The sequence below is a fragment of the Cetorhinus maximus genome, chromosome 4, assembly GCF_964194155.1.
Source record: "Cetorhinus maximus chromosome 4, sCetMax3.hap1.1, whole genome shotgun sequence".
Taxonomy (NCBI): domain Eukaryota; kingdom Metazoa; phylum Chordata; class Chondrichthyes; order Lamniformes; family Cetorhinidae; genus Cetorhinus; species Cetorhinus maximus.
Window position 1 is genome coordinate 119,008,586 of NC_135882.1, and position 16,259 is coordinate 119,024,844.

Sequence of the window (16,259 nt, forward strand, 5' to 3'; positions counted from 1 at the left end):
AGTTGTGGTCCCAATACTGACCCCTGCGGAACTCCACTAGTCACCGGCTGCCATCCTGAGAAGGACCCCCTTATCCCCACTGTCTGCCTCCTGCCAGACAGCCAATCTTCTATCCATACTAGTATCTTGACTCTAACACCATGGGCTCTTATCTTACTGAGCAGCCTCCTGTGCTGCACCTTGTCAAAGACCTTCTGGAAGTCCAAGTAGATAACATCCATTGGCCCTCCTTTCTCTAACCTACTCATTACCTCCTCAAAGAATTCTAACAGATTTGTCAGGCATGACCTCCCCTTGATGAAACCATGCTGACTTTGCCCTATTTTATCATGCACTTCCAAGTATTCTGAAATCTCATCCTTAATAATGGACTCTAAAATCTTACCAACGACCGAGGTCAGGCTAATCGGCCTGTAATTTCCTGTCTTTTGCCTCACTCCCTTCTTAAACAGGGGGGTTACATTAGCGATTTTCCAGTCCTCTGGGACCCTCCCTGACTCCAGTCATTCCTGAAAGATCACCACTAATGCCTCCACTATCTCTTCAGCTATCTCCTTCAGAACTCTGGGGTGTAATCCACCTGGTCCAGGTGATTTATCCACCTTCAGACCTTTCAGTTTTCCTAGCACCTTCTCCTTGGTAATGGCCACCATACTCACCTCTGCCCCCCGACTCTCTTGAACTTTGGGGATGTTACTCGTGTCTTCCACCGTGAAGACTGACGCAAAGTACCTATTCAGTTCCTCTGGCATTTCTTTGTTCCCCACTACTACTTCTCCAGCGTCATTTTCCAGCGGCCCAATGTCCACTTTTGCCTCTCTCTTACCCTTTATATATCTAAAAAAACTCTTGCAATCCTCTTTTATATTACTGGCTAGTTTACCCTCATATTTAATCTTCTCCCTCCTTATTTCTTTTTTAGTTGTCCTCCGTTGGTCTTTGTAGGCTTCCCAATCCCCTGGTTTCCCACTGCTCTTCGGGGGAGAGAATTCAGAAATCTGGAGTTCTCTTTAGCTTTTATGTTGTCCCTGACTTCCCTTGTCAGCCATGGTTGCCTCGTCCTCCCTTTAGTATGCTTCTTCTTCCTAGGGATGAATTTTTGCTGTGTCTCCCAAATTACTCCCAGAAACTCCTGCCATTGCTGTTCCACTGTCTTTCCTGCTAGGCTCATCTCCCAGTCAATTCTGGCCTGCTCCTCCCTCATGCCTCTGTAGTTGCCTTTATTCAACTGTAATACTGTTACATCTGATTCCAGCTTTTTCCTCTCAAATTGCAGGGTAAATTCATTCATATTATGGTCACTTCCTCCTAAGGGTTCCTTCACCTTAAGCTCCCTTATCAAATCTGCCTCATTACACATCACTAAATCTAGAATTGCCTGTTCCCTAGTGGGCTCCACCACAAGCTGCTCCAAAAAGCCATCTCGTAGACATTCCACAAATTCCTTTTCTTGGGATCCACCACCAACCTGATTTTCCCAGTCTACCTGCATATTGAAATCCCCCATGATCACTGTAACCTTGCCTTTCTTACACGCCTTTCCTATCTCCTGGTGTATCTTGTGCCCCACATCCTGACTACTGTTCGGAGGCCTGTACATAACACCCATTATGGTTTTTTTACCTTTGCGGTTCCTCAACTCTACCCACACAGATTCTACATCATCTGACCCTACGTCATTTTTTGCTATTGATTTAATTTCATTTCTTACTAACAAAGCAACCCAACCCCCTCTGCCAACCTGCCTATCTTTTTGATAGAATGTATATCCTTGCATATTTAGCTCCCAGTCCTGATCCCCTTGCAGCCATGTCTCCGTGATGCCCACCACATCATACCTGATAATTTCAATCTGTGCCACAAGCTCATTTACCTTATTCGTATACTGCGTGCATTCAGGTACAACACCTTCAGTCCTGTATTTCCCGTCCCCTTTCTCATTGTCGTCCCTTTATCTGATGTGCTTGAAGTTAGATTCCTAGCCCTTTCCAAACACTCTGTCCTATTTTGTGTTCTGGGGACTTTAATAGCCTCTCCTGGGCTCTCCTTTTTCAGTCATGAAGTTGAATCCACCTCCCCACACACTAACCTGCTGCTTTATTTCCCATTAGTCATACTTCTTGGAGTTACCCTTCCCTGCCCCCCCATTTTCTAGTTTAAAGTCCTGTTGACCACCCTATTTACCTCTGCTGAGTGCAGACTGCAGAAGATGATGACATTTTCATAGCCCCTTTCAAAGTTTGAAGACGTTGAGGAAAATGAGTAAAGATGGGAGAACCTTGACTTCAATAGCACAAGGTGTTGTTGGTGACTTTGACAAATGTATTCTTAGTACTATGGAAGTAGTAGAAACCAGATTGGAGGATGTAGGAATAAGAAGGATTTTAGCGGCGGGATTTTAGTTCCAAGGCAAAGGCACGTTCCCGATCTTTGGAGAAAAAGGAAACATTAGAGATCAGGTGGCATTTGAAGGGATTGGAAGGGTTAATGGTGAGTTTCTGAAGGAAGGTGGGTGTAGCACCCTATTATAGAGACAGGTTGATAATGTCAGCAAACCCAGAGCTAAGGAAATTAAATTTTGTAGTCAAGAACTGCCAGGTGAGAGAATCGGAGCAGCATGTTTCATGAATTGGATATTTTTTGAGGAGGAAATGGAGAATAGAGTCGGTGAGAACTTGGTTGGAGAGGAGGATTGAGAGCTGAGTGTTGAAGTCAAGTAAGTTGAAGAATCAGTGGAGACTTTGCAAATGACTTTGAATTTTGACACTAAGTAGTCCATGAATTCCTCCCATTTAGAACTTGAGATGAGGGCGTGTGTGTGTGTTTTTGCTCATGACGGAGGGAAAACTGACACGTTAGTTTGTGCTGGTGAGGATATTGGAACTCTGCTTATCTTCTATGATAATCTTGGGAATAGTGGCGTTGCAGTTTAAAATGTTGCAGGCAAATGTAGCACTTGTCAGCAAGGTAGTTGAAAACCATGTCGGGCTTGCAGCCAGTGGACTTAAGGTTGCGGAGATACATGTTATACCAATTGAGCAATGAAGGTGGGAGACTGGCAATAACTTTCCTTTCTCCAAAAAATAATTGATTTCTTAATGGGGTAGTGGTCAGTTTGTAGTGCTCCACTACTGAACTGTGGGGCACTGAAGATAGTTCTAGCATCCCTGTCCAACTGTGAACTGTAATTCTTTATAATTCAGCACAGACTGAAAATCAAAACTGGGACTTTCTAGGTCTATAAGGCTTGAGTATTTATTAACTTAACTGTTTTGATTCTTTTCTGTATCTTTCAATCCTTAATATGCTGTTTGTATTATTAGCATGTTTAATTGTCTTTTGTCATAGAATTATTTATAGCACAGAAGGAGGCCATTTGGCCCATCAAGCCTATGCTGGCCCTCCGTAGAGCAATCCAGTCAGTCCCATTCATCCCACTCTATCCCCGTAACCCTGCATGTTTATTTCCTTCAAGCACCCATGCAATTTTCTTTTGAAATCATTGTCTCTGCTTCCACCATCTTCGTGGGCCACGAGTTCCAGGTCATTACTACTCGGCGTGTAAGAAGCTGTTTCTCACACTGCCCCCCCCCTCATCCTGTCTTCTCTTGTCCAAAACTTTAAATCTGCGTCCTCTATTCCTCGTACCATCAGGTAATGGGAGCAGCTTTTCCTTGGCTACACTATCCAAACCTGTCATAATTCTGTACAACTCATATCAAATTTCCCCTTAATCTCCTTTGCTCCAAGGAGAACAACTCCAGCTTCTCCAACCTTACCTTGTGGTTAAAATTCCCAAATCCCTGGAATCATTCTAGTAAATCTCCTCTCTCTTTTAAGGAACTCCCATCCTCCCTAGAGTGTGGTGACCAAAACTGGATGCTATACTCCAGTTGTGACCTAACCAGAGCTTTATAAAGGTTCAGCATAAATTTCTCTGCTTTCGTACTCAGTATCTCAATTTATGAAACCCAGGATTCTATTTACTTTGCTAACCATTCTCAATATGTCTTGCCACTTTTTAAAGATCTATGCACATTGGCCCCCCCCAGACCTCTCTCTTCCTGCATGCTCTTTAGAACTATGCTATTATGCCTATATTGTTTCTCCCTATCACTTATGCCAAAATGCATCACCTCACACTTCTCTATATTAAATTCCATTTACACGTGCCTGCTCAATCTGCTAGCATATCTACGTCCTGTTGCAGTTGATTCGTATCATCCTCACGATACGCCACACCTCCAAATTCAGTTTTAAAAACATCTTTCAAGTGTATTTATTTTATCTCCTCCAGTTTTGTTTTTTGTTGAACCTTTGCTCCTCTTTGACATCATCCAGTTAATCCGTGTCTGTCTATCTTTGCTTCTTTATTACTCTACTTCTGACTTTATTTAATGATTCCCCCTACAGATGTCTTTTTTCCCCTGCTCCCTTTCATTATTTATTTCCTTAGGGTAAAGGTGAGTTGCTTATTGAAATTTACATACTGATTTCACTCTAAGAATTTAGGTAACTCTATTTCTAGTAGCTTGTAACTAACTCTTCCTTAACCTGGTACAGATATGAGAGCAAGGCAGACCATGGAATGATCATGGGAACAAAGCTGAGAACTAGCATACAAAAAGGACGAAAGAACTTGCTGTAACCAGTTGTATGATTAAATGTGACACTTAAATTTGAAATGCCACATATTGTAGTACATTGCAGCTATGTTGATGATGATGGAGTGGTTGCTAAACTATACACTGGGAAAAATTTCTGATTTTTAAAAAAAATCCCTTAAGAACTTGTTCTACTCATGAAAGCAAAAGGTTGAAGCTTTTCAGTTTCCTTAACATTTTGAGCCCAATACTTCGCCTCAAACATACCAGTGGACACCATGTGCTCCCTCTCCAGGGACACTTGGGTGTGAACTTAGCTGCAGAAGAGGGGCAGACAGTCGGGCCGAATGACCTCCTCAACAGCCCACTGCCTGGACCTATTAATGGCCACCTTGACCAGGCCCAGGAGCAGGCTAGCAAGGAGCTCCTCTGCTCTGCCCACGCCCCCTCCGCACCAGGCTGCCAAAGATCAAGAGCCATAGGGCTGAAGTGCAGCAGAAATTTGAGGAGCAGCCCCTTCAAATAGCTGAAAAGGAGTTACAACCTCTCACAATCTATACAAACATGGAACATGGACTCCTCCAGGCAGCAGAAAATACAGGCGGCCTGGGAGTCCATGAACCATCTTAACCTTCTGTTGCATGGGACTGCAGCGTGCAACACCCTCCACACCAAATCCCTACGTAAAGAGCACTCCACTGGGGCCCTCAGATGCCACAGTGCGTCCAGATGATTGGCGAGGGCAAGGAAGTGAAAGGTTGTGCATCAGAGTGTAAAGGCAACACCTCCGTGCAGAATGAAAAGGCACGGAGGGAATTTCCGCGAGACAGCACAAACTGTGGGGCCGAAGTTCCTGAGGGTGGTTTTGGGACCTAGAGCTAATTTAAAATTCTGTCCAATTGGAGGTCAGCTCACATGCTTGAACTGCCTCGACACCGCGAGTGCAGTTGGGACCGAGTACCACAGTTTTAAGGCTGTGGGTGGCTTTGGCCGCGAGCTATGCATCAGTAAATGTGTGACGTGCAAGTTGTGTTGTCATCCAACCCATTCCTTCACCATCCAGCACGTCCCCAATCTAGGCACCTCAGCAGCTCGATCCTCTCTTCCGCCAGCCGCATGAGCCCATACTGTGGACATACAGATCCTTGAGCAGCAGTTCTCAGACACTAGCCACTACTCATGACAGGAGAGAGCTCCAATGCAAGGCAATCATGTTGCAGACTTTGATCAGTTCCTGGTAAAAGACAGGCAACTCCTGCAAGGAGGCATGGAGACCTCCCAGGTCTATAAACAGCAGCTGCAGGTCATAATTGAGGCTGTGCACCAGGCAGAAAAAATACATTACTAGTGCACACCATCGAGGAGGGGGTGCGACATAAAGATATTGCTACACTCTCCCCTATTTCTACTCTTTTGAGTAACAATATAACCAAATAAAAAAACTCCAATTAGACTAGTTGATAGCCCCTTAAAGGGCACTAATGAAAAATGTGCTCCAAGTACTTAATTAAACAACGTCCTTCACCTGTATATCCTAACAGTACAATTAACATACAGAATCTGTAAAATCTGCTCTGTGTTCCTGAAGAAAGTGATGACAGCCATGCTCAAAACAGTGACAACAGAGAAATGGTATTTTCAAGACCTGGGGATCAAAAATTAACAGAATAAAGTACAGACTTTAAACTACAGTAAAATGTTACTTTTTCTGAGTACCATGCAGTTGCAGCAAGAAAACTAAAACAACACAAATCACATACTTGACCACTCTGTTATAAAAATGATCGGTTACTGCTGCATATTACAGCACCGCTTATCCAAAATGCACACCAACAAACAGACCCTGCTGAACCATTAATAATACACAGTTGAAAAGATGTAATCCTTCCAATTTTGCTATAAATCAGGAAGTAAATGTTCTATAGTGCCACCTTCTTCAAAGTAAAATACTGTCGTATGTTAGGATCAAATAAAGAACATAACAAATAATCACAAAATAAGCTTTAATGCAAAGTAGGTTTGGGAGCAGGCTGTGATTAAGAATGGAGAGAAAAATGTTACCATGGCAATAGGCAACATTGAATCAATCAATAACAACTTGTATTTGTACAGCACCTTTACCATAGTAAAACATGCCAAGGCACTTCACAGGAGCTTTATAAAATAAAATTTGACACCAAGCTACATGAGATATTAGGGACAATGCCCAAGTCTTTGGTCAAAGAAGTAGGTTTTAAGGGGTGTTTTAAAGGAAGGAAGGAAGGTAGAGGAGTGGAGAGGTTTAGGAAGGGAACTCTAGAGCTAAATGCCCTGATAAAAACACAATGAATTTAAAAGTTAATAGTTTCTTTCTTAACTATCTTATCACCTATCTTTCTTATCTTTTTTGTCATTTTCCTGCTATTGTTTATCTACTTTGCTTTATTCTTCATAAGTTGTTTTGGTTCTGCCTCTGTGCCCTTCAGCTTATTTCTACTTTTTTTTCTTTTGGGGTAGGTGATGTGAGAGATGGCACTTAGGGAGTATTTTTATGTGGTAGGTGCAGGGAAAAGTTTCTTGAATCCACATTATCTGATATTATTTCATGCCACCAATATCCCATCCTGTTCATTTATGCATTCTCTGTCCTTTTGACTATTAGTGGCACTGCTATTTTTTTTAAAGTGTATCCTCCAACACATGGAATACCTATATGTGAATAATGTATTCTATTTCCCCAGGCAGTGTGGGAGTATTTAATTCATGTACAAAGGTGCCTTAGGCTCTGATTTGTGAGCCATATAGTCATGGAAAGTAGCAGGACTTAACCACACTTGCTCTGTCAGTTGCTTTGAAGAAGAGTCTCATGGACTTGAAACGTTAACTCTGTCTTTCTCTCCACAGGTACTGTTAGACCTGCTGAGTTTTCCCAGCATTTCTGTTTTTGTTTCAGATTTCCAGCATGCGCAGTATTTTGCTTTTGACAACACTCAGTTGAGTTAGCTGACCATGGTCATGGTGAAACTATAATTGGTTAGGAAGAGGAAAATTAGCCATAGTTCTGAGTGTTGGTTAGCATTTAGCCACCCTGTTGGAAGTGTGTACACGTGGATATTGGATGAGGACTGGATTGGAGTAGGCTATAATCACTTTTCATGGATGGATAGCACATATAATGGAACTGCAACAAAGACTAACACCTTCAGATAGGGAGAAAAAAAGTTTAGTGTATGGAAGATTTTACTGTTTATTAAAGAGGAATAATGTCTGAATTATAATTTGAACAGGAATTTTATTCAACAGTGATGTTTGTGGTAGCTTCTAGTGTGTTAACTTGAAATATCTTTTTTTTTAAAGATCCAACACCGAAACCTCCAACTGTGCAGATAGTCCATCAACAAGTTCTTCACGGCAGTCTGCTTCCAGTTCTCCGATTGTGAATGGAGAGAGTAATCATTCTCCCTGCCATTTAGCTGCCAGGCCTAAAAGTACAATAGCGCCAAAAAGCTCTACCACTCAAGGTACCGACAGTACTGGTAAGAGTTTGTAGGCACTTTGATAAGTGTCAAGAGAGATATGTATTTACAATAGTGCCTTTCACGACAAAAACAAAAATATCTGGAAAAAGTCAGCAGGTCTGGCAGCATCTGGGATAGGAGCACAGTTAACGTTTCGAGTCCGAATGACCCTTCAACAGAACTAACTAAAAATAGAAGAGAGGTGAAATCACGATCCCAGGATGTCCCGAAGCTATTGACAGCCAATTAAGTACTTTGAAGTGTCAACACTGTTTTACTAGAGGAAACACGGCAACCATTTTGCACACAGCTAGATTTCACCAACAGTAATGTGATAAAGATAATCTGCTATAGCGATTGAGGTTGAGTGGTTCAGATCTAGAATGCACTACCTGAGAATGCTGGAGGCAGAATCAGTTGTAGCTTTCAAAAGGAAATTGGATAAAAATCTGAAGAGAAAAGATTTGTGGGGTAATGGGGAAAGATGTGCAGAGTGAGACTAGCTGATTTACCCTTGCAGAGATCTGGCATGAACACAGTGGGCTGAATGGCCTCCTGTGCTGTAACCATTCTGTGGTGGTTGAGTTTATTTATTCAATTGGTTTGAGGGATCAATGTTGGCTGTGATTGTGCAGAAGACCCATGCTCTTCTTTGAAATAATGCCACTAGATCTTTTATATGCACCTGAGATGGCAGACGGGGCTTTGATTTAAAATTTTGGTAATCCTTCAGTTAGTATTGCATTGCAGTGTAATCCTGATTGTGTGGTCAAGTCCCTGGAGTGCAACATGAACTCACAAAATTCTGACTCGGAGTCAAGAGTGCAATCACCGTGACACAGCTGACGCCTATCATCTCTAGCAGTCGCTGAATGACTGTATCTTGATAAAGTATATATTTTATTAAATCTCTGTTTAATTCACAAAATTTTTGCTTTGTTATTACTCCAATATGGACTCTGTGTTTACATCTAAACCCTCATTCAACTTCTTGTACGCAGCAAGACATGCAACAGTTTAGTCCGAATACATTAAAGTGAGCATTTTGTTAAGTTATAATGTAGTATGTTTGCATAAAAATCCAGTTTAAATCCAAAAAACTAAGCACCATGAAACCCAGACACAACAGATCCAGATGTAAAAGAGGTGGTCTATATTATTTGAAGGATACTTCATTGAAAGACATCAAATATGGATAATTATCTAGTTTGTTTTAGACTTTGCATGTAAATTCAATGTCATTCCCCCTAGTACATGGGCTCTGTGCTAGGACCATTCCAATTCATTATTTTCATTAATGAGTTAGATTAGAACATTAATGTAACTGCATAAATTTGCATGTGACTCACATTGTGCACAGGAGTTAATAATTCAGTCGAAATTCATAGATTGCAGATTGATTTAGATAAATTAATAAATGGGCCCATATGTGCAAATGCCCCCAGTGTGGAAAAATGTGCTGAAATAAATTTAGGGTTGGGAAACTCCAGGGCAATTTGTAAAAGTAATGAAGCAAAAAAGAATCATGGGGATAATTATTGATAAGTCATTAAGGATGCACAAGCAGTGGTTTTTAAAAAGATAAATGGATTTAATTTTTTAATACTAGCACTGATTCACATAGCACTGAGTTGCATCCTGTCATCCGGAAAATTACCTGTTTATCTCTGGGCAGAATTTTCTGCCTGTTGGGTGGGCCGGTCAGGAGCGGGCACGGTGGGCGGGGAGCCGATCACCGCCTACGATCGGCTGAGCGTTGCCATTTTACGTGGGCAGACCAATTAAGGCCCACTCAGTGTGACGCATGGCCGGTAGTGTGCTACCTGTGCAGGCGGGGGAGAAGGGAGAGTCAGGGTCTGCGCTCTTTCACACATGCACGTGAAAGAGCGCAGAAATCTCCCTGAGGCACAGAGCTGCCTTGGAGGTTAAGTTCATATTGAAAGTTTTAAATAAAGAAAGATTAAAATTATTCAGACATGGCCCCTCGTGTGCCAGTGTCACATGAGCTGGGACATGTTTATGAATTGTGAGAAAAAAATTTATTTATTTAATAAAACATTCAGGAAACCTCATCCCGCCCGTGGATGAGGTTTCCTGAAAAACGCAAAGGCCGCTCGGGCTCTTCGCCTGCCTGCCAACTTAAGGTTAGATGGGCAGCGTTGATAATTACTTCAATTGGTTTCTTATTGGCCTTAACAGGCCTTTGACGGTTCAGCGGGCGCGCAGCTGCCTCTGGCGCACACGCGCTGAACAAAAGATCTGAATGACGCGCGGTGACTACGGGACGCATGCCCGACGTCACCATGCGTCATTTTATGCGTCGGCGTGCCGGGCCCACCCTCGCACGTCGACGTGAAAATTCTGGCCTCTGTTTCTGTCCAAAAACCATGCTAATATATTACACTTAATCCCATGAGACCTAATCTTGTTTAATCTTGAAAACTTCTTTTCTGAAAATCCAAATGTATGACATCCACTGGTTTCCTCTTATCTACCCTGCTAGTTAGACCCTTAAAAAAATCTAGTGGAGTTTCAAGCATGATTCCCTTTCACAAACAGTGTTACCTCTGCCAAATCATTATTGTGATTTTCCAGTGCCCTGTTACCACGTCCTTAGTAATAGATTCTAGCATTTTTCCTACTACTGATATCAGACTAACTGGCTTCTAGTGTTTGTTGTCAGCATACATGCGCAACTTGACATATTGTTATCGAATGATGTCACTACAGCATAATGAAGAGAAGGGACCAAAGACAGATCCTCAGAGATAATAATGTGGGTTAGGGCCAGAAGCCATTGTGGGAAATGCTGTGGCAACAATTGGATAGATAACAGTGGAGTCAAGCCAGCGTAAATCTCACTGAGTTGGACAACAGAGGACAGGGTGTTGGAGGAGAATGATGGAGTTGACTGGAGAAGTCAAGGAAGTGAGGGTTAATGCAGTTTACGGGGATGTAATTTGTGACTTTGATTAAGGCTGTTTTGATGCTGTGGCGGGGATAGATATGGGATTTGGGAGGCAAGAAAATTGGATCTTTACTGGATCTCTTTCCATACAAATGTTCGAACCCACTTCTCCCTGTGAGCATGTGTTGCCTTTTTTCCCTCCTTTTGCATTTTCACAAATTTGTGGGCACTGTGGTGTGGCTTCTCAAGGGTTTTATTGAAGGTCACAGGCTACATCCAGTTTATCGCCATTGTTGCCTTATTCCCATACCTTTATGTTGTCACTCTTTCTTATAAGTCCTTATAATAAATGGCAAATATAATATAAACACTCAGTGCTTTGAAAACTGAAATGCTTGTCAGCTCATTAAAGATTATGGCTGTGTGGTGTGAAGTTTGAAAAGTAAGTGCATATTAGAGCAGCAAGTATTAGGCATTAGTCAAAAGGGCGGAAGAAAACAACTTGGTTACCTGTAAGAGAGAAGAAGAGAAAATGAGGTGGAATGCTGCAGACATGGGAGAGAGGGATGCATCTGGCCTTGTGACCAGAGATAGAATACCAGGGAGCAGTTGTAAATGGCCAAAAGTGTAAATTTTATAAGTTGAAAATAAAATCTACTTTTACCTGCCTATACGTACCATCATTTAGAAGAATGGATGTGGAAGATAAACCTTGGAGCAGCAGAGCAGTATATTGGGAGGCCTGAAAGGTAAATAGTTGTATTAATAGAAAATAGTAATGGTAAGTAAAGAATTATTTAATCAAAAATAATTCTAGATATTATATGCAGGTATCAATCGGTGCTCAAGTGTGATACAGGAACTGATAAACAGGAAGTGTACTTAAAAGTACATTTTTAAAATATATGAATGTTAATATCTAGCATTTTGCATAAACAGCACAAATGGCAGTATTTGCAGCAGATTCTAAAGCACAAATTGAAGGTCCAACTTTCATATACACAATTGATTCATGATTATGGATGGGTAATTGTCTAATTTGTTAAAAATTTTACTTATTTTTGCCCAGTAAATGGAGAACCAGAACCAGCACCACCACCAGCAGCAGCAACACCTCCTACACCTCCATCATCATCATCAACATCCTCACCATCAATAACTGTGACTATGACAGCTGTCAGTGGAGTTCTAACGCAGTCTACAGAAACTTCCACCCCCATGGTTTGCACTACTGCTACTATTACTACTACTACTGCTAGTACTACCTTACCTTCCATGTGTGCGGCAACTTCAACAGAAACAACCACAGCTGCTGCAGGCAACAGCACAACTTCAGAAACAAGCACATCTAGTGGTGCAACTGATGCTCCTTCAGCAGCCACAGCTATGGACTCCGCTGCCAGAAGCAATACAGGGGCAGACAGTGGAAAACCTAGACATTCAACTTCAAATGCATCTGCTGGGCCTATTAGACAGCAGCCAAACAGCATTAGCACAGAACCATTGCCAGCTGGGTAAGTACATGATGAACACTGTCTTTGTTTGACTATTGGTATCAGCAGGATTGGAGTCCAATGGAAATAACCTATCCAAATGTTATACTCATGTCTTAAAATTAGTTTTATTAAGCAGTAACATTAATCTGTTGACTAACTCAGACACGTTTGAATTATCCGTTGCTTTTAAAATGTGCGCATCATATTTTCCAAAGTAAGTAAAGTGTATGATGTGCAAAGTTGAAAGGACGAATTCGATTCACGGAGCTGTAAATCATTTGACCTCAGTGCTCTTGGTACACATTTTTGAAAATGTGCATCTGCAAAGTGTTTACAATTTTTTCATGGGTGTAGATTCTTTATAATCCTTGGTTCAGTCTGTTTTTATACATAAGCAATGCTTGAGTACTGTAAGTAGGTCCCTTGTATTTTATATTTAATTCCTCCCCCCTTTACTATGCCTCTCAAGGTGGTGATTCATCCGAGAGTATGGTTTGAATAGTATTCAGTTGTTAGTCTGGAGATTGAGCATTCAGCATCCGTTTGTATATACATGTGCACTTCCTAGATGGATCACTGAATAGCGATTAAAAATAGGAACCTGGCAGTGCCCATTTCCCCTGCCTTCTCCCATTTTCCATCTGGCAGAGAACCCTGTGATCAGCTGTGCTACTTGAACTGCCAATTGATTGAATTTGGCAAGCTTAGCAAATGCCAAGAATTAAATCTGGAACCTTCCTGACATGTGGTTCACTCACATCTGTGGTTGCATTTAACCCGTAATCATTTATACGCATGTATTTTGCTCCTGAAAAGCTTTTACCTGCTCCCAATTTGTTTTTGATTCAGTACCAAAAATGCTCTCGCATATCGTACAATAACATTGAAGACTAATAATGTGCAGTTTGATAATCTGGATTGAAAGTTCTGTTGAATTTTGGCAGCCCTTTTACATTTAAAAAAGACAAGGCATATATAATTGTATGGGTCACTTATCTAACTTGAGTTCCTCAGAGTAGCGTCCAAGGCTCAACTATCTTTATCTGCTTCATCAATGACCTTCCTTTCATCATAAGGTCAGAAGTGGGGATGTTTGCTGATGATTGGACAATGTTTTTTTAAATTCATTTACGGAATGTGGGTGTTGCTGGCTAGGCCAGCATTTATTGCCCATCCCTTATTGCCCTTGAGAAGGTGGTGGTGAGCTAACTTCTTGAAACGCTGCAGTTCAGCACCATCCGCAACTCCACAGACACTGAAGCAGATGGAATTTAACCCTGAAAAGTGTGAGGTGATACACTTTGGAAGGAGTAATTTGACAAGGAAGTATTCAATGAACGGCATGACACTACGAAGTTCTGAGGAACAAAGGGACCTTGGCGTGTGTGTCCATAGATCTCTGAAGGCAGAGGGGCATGCTCGTTGGGTGGTGAAAAAGGCATTTGGGACACTTGCCTTTTTCAATCGAGGCATAGGTTACAAAAGTAGGGAGGTCATGTTGGAGTTGTATAGATCCTTGGTGAGGCCACAGCTGGAGTACTATGTGCAGTTCTGGTCACCACATTTTAGGAAGGATGTGATTGCACTGGAGGGGGTGCAGAGGAGATTCACCAGGATGTTGCCTGGGATGAAACATTTAAGTTATGAAGAGAGGTTGGATAGACTTGGGTTGTTTTCGTTGAAGCAGAGAAGACTGAGGGGTGACCTGATCAAGGTGTACAAGATTATGAGGGGCATGGACAGGGTGGATAGGGAGCAGCTGTTCCCCTTAGTTGAAGGTTCAGTCACGAGGGGACATAAGTTCAAGGTGAGTGGCAGGAGGTTTAGGGGGATGTGAGGAAAAACTTTTTTACCCAGAGTGTGGTGACGGTCTGGAATGCAGTGCTTGGGAGGGTGGTGGAGGCGGGTTGCCTCACATCCTTTAAAAAGTACCTGGATGAGCACTTGGGAGGTCATAACATTCAAGGCTATGGGCCAAGTGCTGGTAAATGGGATTAGGTAGGTAGGTCAGGTGTTTTTCACGTGTTGGTGCAGACTCGATGGGCCTCTTCTGCAGTGTGTGATTCTGTGATTCTATCCTGCGGTGAGTACATTCACCTCCTGACTCCCTCAAGCCTGTCCACCATCTACAAGGCACAAGTCGGGAGTGTGTTGGAAAACTCTCCACTTGCCTGGATGAGTGCAGCTCCAACAACAGTCAAGAAGCTCGACACCATCCCGGACAAAGCGGTCCGCTTGATTGGCGTCCCACCCACAAAATTCAGCCCCGTACCACCGACGCACAGTGGCAGCAGTGTGTACTATCTCCGAGATGCACTGCAGGAACTCACTGCTCAGGCAGTACCTTCCAAATCCATAACCGCTACCATCTAAAAGGATAAGGGCAGCAGATACATGGGAACACCACCACCTGCAAGTTCTCCTCTGAGCCAAACATCATCCTGACTTGGAAATATATCGCCGCTCCTTCACCGTCGCTCGGTCAAAATCCTGGAACAAACTCCCTAACAGCACTGTGGATGTACCTACACCATATGGACTGCAGCGGTTCAAGAAGGCAGCTCACCACCACCTTCTCAAGGGCAATTAGGGATGGGCAATAAATGTTGACCTAGCGATGTCTACAACCTGTGAATGAATACAAAAAAAAATTCTTCTGCTTAGTATCCATTACATCCCCAAAATGCATCTTTGGATATTGCCCTCTGTTCAAGGTTCTGCATAAGTGTAAATTATTGTAAACTTAATTTGCACTCATAATGTTTGCTGTTAAATTAAAGAAGAATATTGAGAATTATGAATTTAGAAACGTTTGTCAAAATTGGAAGTGTCGTTCACTGCTTTAAAGAACACAATCATCTTCAGCTTATTTTTGTCCCTTTAATGAACATGTACTGGCAGAGACTTAGGAGTAAGTCATGTGGCAGATGACTGGAAAATAATAGTGTAGCAGAGTTAAAATCAGGAAGAGCGGATCAAATCTAAAAATTATACTGTATAAATTGTACTATGCTTGTGGAATTTTATAGCGTATAAGAGCTATTTTGGATTATTGCACCTGACTGAAATAACTTTGTTTAGTTGTGTTATTGTTCTCTGAAACACATATTCCACAAACCCTAGTTACCTCCCAGTTTGTGCATTTGTAAATTATTTGAATAAATCTTTACTAAATTAATTCCACTTTCTGAAGGTGGGAGCAGAGGAAGGATCCTCATGGTAGAACATATTATGTTGATCACAACACAAGAACTACAACATGGGAAAGACCACAGCCTTTACCACCAGGGTGAGTAATGTTAAATTGAATAATTTATATATCCTTGTTCGTGAGAGGTTTTGAGTTATATTCTTCAAACATGCTTTGTCTCTTAGTTGGGAAAGACGAGTGGATGATCGAGGCAGGGTGTACTATGTAGATCATAACACCAGGACAACGACATGGCAACGGCCAACAATGGAATCAGTCAGGAACTTTGAACAATGGCAATCTCAAAGGAATCAGCTACAGGGAGCTATGCAGCAATTCAACCAACGATACCTCTATTCGGTAGTTATTGCTTCATTTTGTTTCACACTTCGGTCTACACAGCATGTCAGAAAAAACTGTTTCATTTACATAAATGTTTCCTATTAATTGTTGATATTCTATATTTTTGCCTATGGTAATTCTATTCTGTGTTAGTAACTGTTTCCGTCCTGTAGCCTGGAATTGTTTGCTTCATTCCCACAGTGCCAAAGAGTGTAAAGAAGA

At 41.9% G+C, this 16,259-nt stretch overlaps 2 protein-coding genes across 6 annotated transcripts in view; both read left to right on the forward strand.

Moving 5' to 3' along the window:
- The window catches only part of LOC144679844 (copine-3-like), a 750,377-nt gene that overhangs the window by 421,822 nt on the left and 312,296 nt on the right, over positions 1–16,259 (forward strand). The gene's annotated exons all lie outside the window — the stretch shown is intronic.
- The window catches only part of LOC144679841 (NEDD4-like E3 ubiquitin-protein ligase WWP1), a 196,494-nt gene that overhangs the window by 109,242 nt on the left and 70,993 nt on the right, over positions 1–16,259 (forward strand). For 4 of the 5 annotated variants that reach the window (XM_078540684.1, XM_078540685.1, XM_078540680.1 and 1 more), the window contains exons 7-10: positions 7,941–8,119; positions 12,079–12,523; positions 15,699–15,794; positions 15,881–16,055. In XM_078540684.1, the coding sequence (XP_078396810.1) occupies positions 7,941–8,119; positions 12,079–12,523; positions 15,699–15,794; positions 15,881–16,055 (895 nt within the window). The remainder of the gene's footprint in view (positions 1–7,940; positions 8,120–12,078; positions 12,524–15,698; positions 15,795–15,880; positions 16,056–16,259) is intronic. The other variant, XM_078540683.1, reaches the window with a different exon arrangement.